Here is an 8142-nt window from a genome sequence, read left to right as displayed (position 1 = left end):
GTAACGCTCATACAAGCCACTGCGAAATGACACTTGCCTCAGTTTTCCTCTCCAGTTTCTAAAGTGAGGAACAGGTTTTACATTCGAACAACAGTTTTGTGCTCGTCTTAACTAAGCTGGCCATGGGTTTCATGTAACCGTAATAAAAAGTCTTCATATAATCAATTTTCATAGGATGTACCACTTCTTTATTATAAGAAAATTAATATTCACAAGCTTGTAACAAACGAATTCTCAGTTTATTAACGATTGTGCTTAAAGTTGTTAACAAAAAATTATCTTACATAACTCAATACTAAAAAAGGTCTTAGAAAATTACACAAAGCTACAAAAAAAACTGTATGAAATGAAAACGGTTAAGGTCGGTTAAGAATGTAACTTAATTTTAAGAAAGCAAATGTATTAACAACGTAATAAAAAAATACGATTTAGTCGTATCTCGACTTGTTACTGGTGAAATTTAAAGGATTGAAATTTTAGGGTCATATATGCACGGTTAAATTTCAGGAAATGCGTTGCCCTCGATATATAGACATGACACACAACTGACTACACACGAAATATACTACCACACGACGGATTATAATTAACACAGTAAACATTGTCGATCAGAGTGACCGAATGTAGAAACTGGATTCACTTGTCGAATTCATAGGTTTCTTCGTCAGAAGGGATGCCATGCTTCTTGAAGTATTCCAGCTCTCTTTCTGAGAAGTGAAAAAATAAATAAAATAAAAATTAAGGAAAGAAACGCATGTACAACAAGCCATTTCCAAGTTGCCTTTTGCCTCGGGGTCGAAACGAGTCTTGACGTGCGAAACCATTCAAATGAAAATGTGTTCCGCCTACACGTTCATTTTCATGCAAATCAAACTCATTTTCATGCATCAGTGAGGCACAAGGCAAATCGGAAATGGCCTAATAAATTTATGGAATTTTATACTATCTTCAGTAGAACAGCCGGATAGTGAGTGACGTGGCCAATCAGCCGAGCACAGCATTCGTAATAGAACGCTGATAGATGCGATCTCGCGCGCTGCTCTTGAAATTGAAAGCTAATAATTGCAGGTTTTGTGCTGTATTCCTTTAGAGTGTCAATTAAAACAATTAGATGCATGGACGTATGTTGCAACATACGAAACGTCAAGTTAATATTAAGGGTTTTTTTTTAGGACCATGCGTTGTCGACTGGTAATGTTTGTAACCGCTGTTTGTTTTCTTTTCCTTCTGAAATTGAAATGGCCGAAGAACAGGGATATTTATGATAGGGAAATGTTCTGGTGCCGAAAACAAGGATCAAGGTCCCGGGAAAGACAATAAGATCGTTCTTTCACAATCACCAAATGACTTGACTAACGATCACTCAGCCTGAGGTAACGGCACAATTACGTTCATGATAGTTGGCCGCAGGAAGTCAAATAAGCTGGGTATATATGTATATTTATTTTTGCTGAAAAGCTGCCATCATAAAGTAGTGATACATGTATATCCCAGCTATGGGGCTGTATATGAAGTAGAGTTTAATTAATCTTCTCGTGAGCTACAAGGAAAAAGATTTGGAAAAGAGAGGAAAAAGCTGATTATCCTACCTAATTTGTTGTGGTCCTCTACCATTTTCCTCTCGGATGGGAAATCTCTGTATCGGGGCAGGCTTACGCGGGCTTCGGCGTCTTCGTCACTTTCAGCATCCGCATCTTCTCTCCACAATTCATTTGCGTATTTCTCGATTTCATCATCTTCTTGTTCGTCTTCTTGTTCGTCGTCCACGTCTTCTATAGGCAGATCGTTAGCCGCATCCTCAGCTTCATCTTCCTCTTCAGGCTCATCTTCCTGTTCGTCTTCATCTTTCTCTTTGTCTTCTCCCGAGGCATCATCTTCCTTGGTTTCATCTTCATCTTGAACCATGTCATCAGCTTCATCTTCCTCTGGGTCTTCTTCCGCGGCGTCATCTTCCTCTGTTTCATCCTCATCTTGAAGCATGGCATCAGCTTTATCTTCTCCTTTGTCTTCTTCCGCGGCGTCATCTTCCTCTGTTTCATCGTCATCTTGAAGCATGTCATCAACTTCATCTTCTTCTTCCGTTGCTTTTGCGGCTTCATCTTCCTCTTGAGACTCTTGCTCCTCCTCAGGTTCGTCTGCCTGTTTGCCTTCATCTTTTTCGTAGGCTACTTCCTCAGCTTCATCTTCCTCTGATTCATCTTCCACCATGGCTTCCTTAGCTTCCTCTGCTGCTTTTTCGGCTGTATCATCGCTTTCTTTCGCTATTTCTTCAACCTTTTCCACGGCAGGTTCATCCTCTTCAAATTCCTCATCGATTTCATCCTCTTCCGCATCGTTAGGTTCCTCTTTAGCCATGCCAGCTTCTTCAGCCATGTCAGCATCGTCAGCCAGGTCAAATTCATCGTCTACCTCCTCCTCCGGGACATCGAACGTTCCCTCTTCGTCGTTCTCCTGCTCATCGTCAGCATTCGTCCATGCGCTTTGTTCGTTGGAAAGCCACTCGTCAGCCTCTTCTTCGTTTGGGTACTTGGGGATATATTCATCTGCCTCGACGCTGTCTTCCTCCATTGGGTGCCATGGTGCTGGATCTTCAAGAGGATAGTCCTCGTCTGATTTGTCGAAAGCCATCTCGTCTTCTTCAGGAAGGAAAGCACGCGACAAAACTTCATCATCGCTGAATTCTTCCTTTTCTGTTTACGGCAAAGATAAAACAGAGTTAAGATTTAGATTTTTTGAGCTAAATTAAAGTGAATAAATGGGGGTACTTCCAGAAATCTCTCGGAAGATCGAAGAACAAGTGGATAGGTGGTTCATAAATTGGTTAGGCGGTAATTGTTCGAACTCAGGCAAATCAGAGGCAAAAATTGTGGATACTCAGCTGATTCACAATAAACGGCACTTCAATCTGTTTAATGAACTCAGCTATAATAATGCATGTCAAGGTTTGTCCAACCAATTCCATTCGCAAACCAATGGAGATTACATACTCCCTAACGCATCCCTACTGGTATTGTTCTCGAGCTTACGCAAAAATAGAGCAGTTTTGTGTTTTAGGAATGTGGCAATGATCGGAGGAGGATTCATGTCATTCGGTGAAAAATTCACTGGTGCGTCAATTCAATTGGTTGATTCTCGACCGTCAAAACTTCTTTTAAAAACAAATGCATTTCTCTTCTACCTGGGTGCAATAACATAACCTTGCATCGGATTTTGAAATGCTCTCTATACTGATACAAATATTTTTAGAATCTTCGCAAGAATCAACTCCTATGATGAAAATGAAACCGACGGGTGCATGCAAGAAATGCTGAGATCGAAAGTTCCAAACGCGTAGAACCTTAATGTACTGTGAAGCTCAATGGGTTCGCTGTTAGCCTCCTCCGCGCCGCACGCTCTTGGGGTTTGTCCGTGACAAGCTAAAAGAATCTCTGCACATGATGCTACTTCAACTATCAAAAGCTTGGTTGATAAAGGAAAGTCCTAGCCACTGCCGGTCAAGTCTGTTACGAAACAGCTCCATGGTCAGGTGGTTGCTAACTTAAGCTGAACTCCACTGAAGATCCAGAGGAAAGCGTTAAATAAATGAATAACTTTATTGACCAATCCTCCAATAGGGCTTTTTAGGGCCATTGGTAACAAACAGTGACACAGTAGAAGGCAGACCAGTTGGCCGGTCACGCATAAAACATCATCTTCAGCGAAAATCTTAATTGCTTTATCGAGGTTTAGTTCTTAAGCGAACTCAGGTGTGAGTGCACATGTCACTTCCAATGCACCGTTGACCGACAGCAGCGACAATGGAATAATCAATGTTTACGCTTTCGGTTGCAGACTGGTCTAGACACCTTCCTAGGAAAACTCTCTTGCATTTGGGCTCGTATTTCAGACCAAAACCAAAATTCCCTCTTTGTTGTACATAAATCTCTGTAATTGTACTCGAGGGATATGTTTTTTAATTGCGTTTTTTCTTCCTGAGTTCATTATCAATAAGTTTCTTTCTCAAAGCGAGTATTGGTTCCTATCCTTTCATAGGAAAGTGAGAGTTCATTCACATGCAAATTACACTCATTTTCATATAAATCAGTATAGTTACGAACCAAGCCTCGTTTTGATAGAGGCTTAAGGCAACTCTAAAATGACATGTTCAACTTACTTGAATTTGTGATTTTAAATGATGGGTCTAAAAACAGTCATCGGGATGGGGGAAGGGCATTTCGTACTCTTCAGGGAGTTTGATAGCTTTGATGCTTGCGAATTGAAAGGACAAAATAGAATACAGCCTTTTGGCAGTACTTATGTGAAGGAATTTAACCACCGTGTCATGGGGTTAATCTTCATTAACTATCAATGTGGACCGACAAAAAAGACAAACAAGAAAACTAGTCCTGTTCCAGAAATCTTCGAGTTTCTTCGACTACCAGTTTCGAGTTTCCTTCTGTACTTCTATCAGTTAACACTGGCGTCCTGGAATATCACCTTCGTAGGGACACAAATCTTTCTGTAAATACATTCGGCTTTAGTGTGGTCGAATGGGTGGAGAACAATTGGTACAGTGCGTGCAAATTGCTTTTCGATGCACAGTGGCACCTTGAACTCTCAAAGGGAAAGAACTAGTAGTTTGAGTCTCAGTTATTGAAAGTAAATTGCTGAAACAACACATCCAGCGGAACATGATTTGAATTCTAGATAGCTGGGAGATCAAAGTTCCAGATTGCGTGTTTGAACTGTTTTGTTAAGTTCTTAAAAGTAAATGGGCATCTGAACCCCGAATAATTATCCCTACCATCAATTCAAATGCTAATCATGAAAGATTAGAGACAAGGACATTTTGGGTAGGGAACAGTTCATGTTGCTTAGAAGAGTATTAGCTATCTGCATTAACCTGATGTGAAACTCGATTTCGATCGAAAGCAACGCGAAAATTGTTTCATTGGTTTTATCCTGGAAGTTACGCATAAGACCGCGATAAAAATTGATGTCGCTCATTTCTTTACAATTCCACGATAGTTCTTAAAATGCAGGCTGGCAAGTGCTAAAAACTTCTTGTAGCCTTTTCAATGCTCCTCTTAGTAACTGGTATTGTGTCCGAAATAGAAAATCTTAAGATTCTGAATTACCTTATTAACATAATAAATGCAGTTTTGTTCAATTTATTGGACATATATCAGTTTTCTGGCAGTTACTGAGTTTGACAGTCAGACATCGGAAAAGGGCGCTTCATGAAAAACGAGTCAACCTTTGCAATTTTTGAGGATCCTTTGTGTCATGAGGAGGAATGATATTCTTTTCAGTATTTCAACTTACTATTATGGAAATACCTGGAATGTGTTCACTCAATGACGAAGCAGTTTTAAGTCAACTTCAAATCAAAATAACACCATGAATATACGCAGCGAAGCGAGCAAGCACGCCTTTCTTCCGTCGACAACGGAAGGAAGCGTGGATTGTGTACAGGACAATGCTTGTACAAAGGCTGAGTGATTCGAGGCATTTGCGAAAGGTGTTATATGCAAAAACGACCACTCATGAATTGAGTCAAAATTTCACTTTCTAAATAACAACCGCAGGCCTAAAGTACAGTCCCAAACTTATAAGGAATTCCTGCCTGTAAATATTACGCGTTTGGCTCAGTTGGAAAAACCTGATAGGTGTTGTGGTTCACAAATGGTCGTTGCTAAAAGCAATTGAACCGCGAAGGAATTCACCTGTTTTGTCAGGCGAAACAGAGAGCAAAACAACTTGTTGCAAATTAAAGAACAAATTCAGTTTTCGGCCTTTACGTTTTGAAAAATAGGAGATGGTGTCTGGCATTGCGTTTGAACAGCATTGTATCGCTAACTTTTGCTTGCAATGTCGCAATCTTGCTCAAGTTGGTAAAGATGGAGAATTCATGTTTAAATTATTAACTGTTTAGTGAGCCTTTTTAGCGGCGAATTTTACGCCCTTTGTTATCCATCTGTTCATGAGAAGCTCAGCTGAACCTAACCCACGCAGGACTAAAGTTCAAGCTTCCAGCTAAATAAAGTAGCGCTTGTTCGGTGATCTTTCATGATATTTGATAATATAACATTTCGAGGCTCAAATTATTCGATTCGCGAATAGGTTTTTTTCGAACAATTCTAATGGCTTGGGCGTTATATAAGAGGACATCTCGAGAATTTTGATTGCCCCTAGTCGTTCGCGCCAGAAAATAAGGAAATTTTTCGTGGTTTTCTTTTAAAATTATTACATTTTTATTCGCTGTTAACTCAGTTGAATGTAGAGAAATTTTGAGTCTGTCTACTGATAACACTCTGTTAAAAAAAAAAAAAAAAACCGCGGCTGCTTCGCTTTCCAATGAAATTCATTTCTGTCTTATTATGCAAGTTCTTGTTGACGCGAGCTAATGGCACTGGTCTCGCCATCTTTGCTTGTGTGTATCTTCACCCTCTAAATTGATTGTAAATGTCTTTTTCCTCTCACGGAAGTTCCTAAATTTACTTTTCTTCAAGCCTAAGAAATTCTTCTTAAATGTCCACTACTAGTTAAAGCACGATCACATTAATATTTTGATCGCAAATTATCTGGAACAAGATATTAGAAAAAGCAGGAGGACCGGTACCCAGGAGGCAATTTTTCTTGTAAACAACTCCTTTGAAAGACTTTAACCGTTTCTAACCGAAGGTGCATACATCGATAGTAAATAACAACACACAATTAATTCGTCGGTGAGCGGGTATTTGGCGTTAATGTGGTCAAAATTTTAGCGCAGAAAATTATTAAACAAATAGCTTTTCGCAACAGATGAAAAAGGGAAAAATAGCTTTTTATCTTTTTGTCTTTCTACATGTATGTATACTTTTCATTAATAAACAGTACTTTTAAAGAGCCACAAAATACCGAGTGATTTAAAAATTGTTTCTTTCTTCGGTTGCAGTCGCGTTAAATAGATAAACTCTTTCCTAACACAAAGTTCGTATTTCGTTTTTATAATTTAAGTCTTCGTGTGCAGATGTTATAGCAATTTTGCAGAATAAAATTGTTATTCAAATTTAACTTCCTACAGGGATAAAACCTCTCTTAGGTCAATACTTCGGCTCTAAAGCTGACCGCAAAGTGTTTTTGGTTTGAAATGTTTCGATGTACGTTTGGACTAAGAAAAACTTCCCCGACGAATTACATTCATCATTCTGAAATCGTGCCAGAAACAAATGAAAACTTGATAGAAAATTTAAATTCCCCGCAGCGGTAGTTGCTGCGTGTAGTTTCGAACTGTATTTAGTGTTCTCATTTGTTTCGAAATACAGCCTGGTGCTCTACGTTTCGCTTTCTGTCGCTTTTATATTTTTCTGCAGGAAACTTTCATGCGCTAACTACCTGATATCTAAGTGTAGACCGCTTTTACAGATCGACAGAAAAAATGATTTTGAAGTACCTTTTTCGGTATGATCAACTCTACAAAACAACTCTCTTTCTCCATGTGGTCTCGCAAAACTAAAAATTATATCTGAACTCAATCGAACGCTGTCCGCACAACGATTTAAAAGTACTTGCGAGCGAGGAAAAAAATTGTAACTACATGTTGAACATACCCGGCTCGTCTCTGTAATAGTTGTCGTCAAAGCCCCGTTTTGTGGCATAGTCCTCATAGTTTTCTAGAAGACCTGTAAACAGAAAGTAAACAACGCGCACATGTAAACTATAAAATATAAGGTCGCGAATACAAAATCCAGCCACGCTTTGAACATACCTTCGCTTAGCGCCGGTTCGCGTCGTCGAAGATACTCGTCGTAAGCAATTTCGTAGAAATCCGAGGTTTTCTTCGGGACAAAATCCCGCTTGTAGTCATCGACATCTTCGAAGAATCTGTTCCTGACCGGTAGAGCAGTTGTCAAAGCGAAGGCCGCAAAAAGCAAAGGGAGAACAACTTTCAACATCGTGGGATCCTTTCGGGCGAAGGACGATTTTGTTGCTGTTGGTTTTTTTTTAAAGATATATCACAAACGCTCGACCAGTGTAAAACCGTTTTCGACGCTAGCGAGTATGCCTCAACGCAGTTAATGATCGTCACTAGTGACACAGTAGTCGTCGTCTCGATATACTTTTCTTCTTGAAAGCTGCTGGTGCATGAAAATTAGAATTCATACATTTGACTAACAATAC

At 39.5% G+C, this 8142-nt stretch overlaps 1 protein-coding gene across 2 annotated transcripts; it reads right to left on the bottom strand.

The window, feature by feature from the left end:
- Nucleotides 1-152: 152 nt before the first annotated feature.
- Nucleotides 153-8142, bottom strand: LOC145495497 (uncharacterized). Of its 2 annotated transcripts, XM_081475130.1 has the most exons (4): nucleotides 7730-8139; nucleotides 7572-7643; nucleotides 1590-2690; nucleotides 153-707 (listed from the first exon to the last, which is right to left on the bottom strand). In XM_081475130.1, the coding sequence occupies exons 1-4, from the start codon at nucleotides 7914-7916 to the stop codon at nucleotides 637-639; spliced, it is 1431 nt and encodes a 476-aa protein (XP_081331256.1). In that variant the 5' UTR covers nucleotides 7917-8139; the 3' UTR covers nucleotides 153-636. The 2 variants fall into 2 exon arrangements, with proteins under 2 accessions (XP_081331256.1, XP_081331257.1); XM_081475131.1 differs by lacking the exon at nucleotides 153-707 and having other exon boundaries at nucleotides 782-2690; nucleotides 7730-8142.

This window comes from Orbicella franksi, chromosome 8 (genome assembly GCF_964199315.1).
Source record: "Orbicella franksi chromosome 8, jaOrbFran1.1, whole genome shotgun sequence".
NCBI classification, from domain to species: Eukaryota; Metazoa; Cnidaria; class Anthozoa; order Scleractinia; family Merulinidae; genus Orbicella; species Orbicella franksi.
The sequence above is the reverse complement of the archived record's forward strand: the minus strand, read 5'-3'. Positions and strand labels throughout refer to the sequence as shown.

What these genes read in the sequence shown, in the direction of transcription:
- LOC145495497 (XM_081475130.1), bottom strand. Translation starts at nt 7,916, where the DNA reads ATGTTGAAAGTTGTTCTCCCTTTGCTTTTTGCGGCCTTCGCTTTGACA. An exon ending in CTATTACAGAGACGAGCCGG is followed by an intron (nt 2,691 to 7,571) that starts GTATGTTCAACA and finishes TGCCGTAAACAG; the next exon opens with AAAAGGAAGAATTCAGCGAT. An exon ending in AGAGGACCACAACAAATTAG is followed by an intron (nt 708 to 1,589) that starts GTAGGATAATCA and finishes TTCACTTCTCAG; the next exon opens with AAAGAGAGCTGGAATACTTC.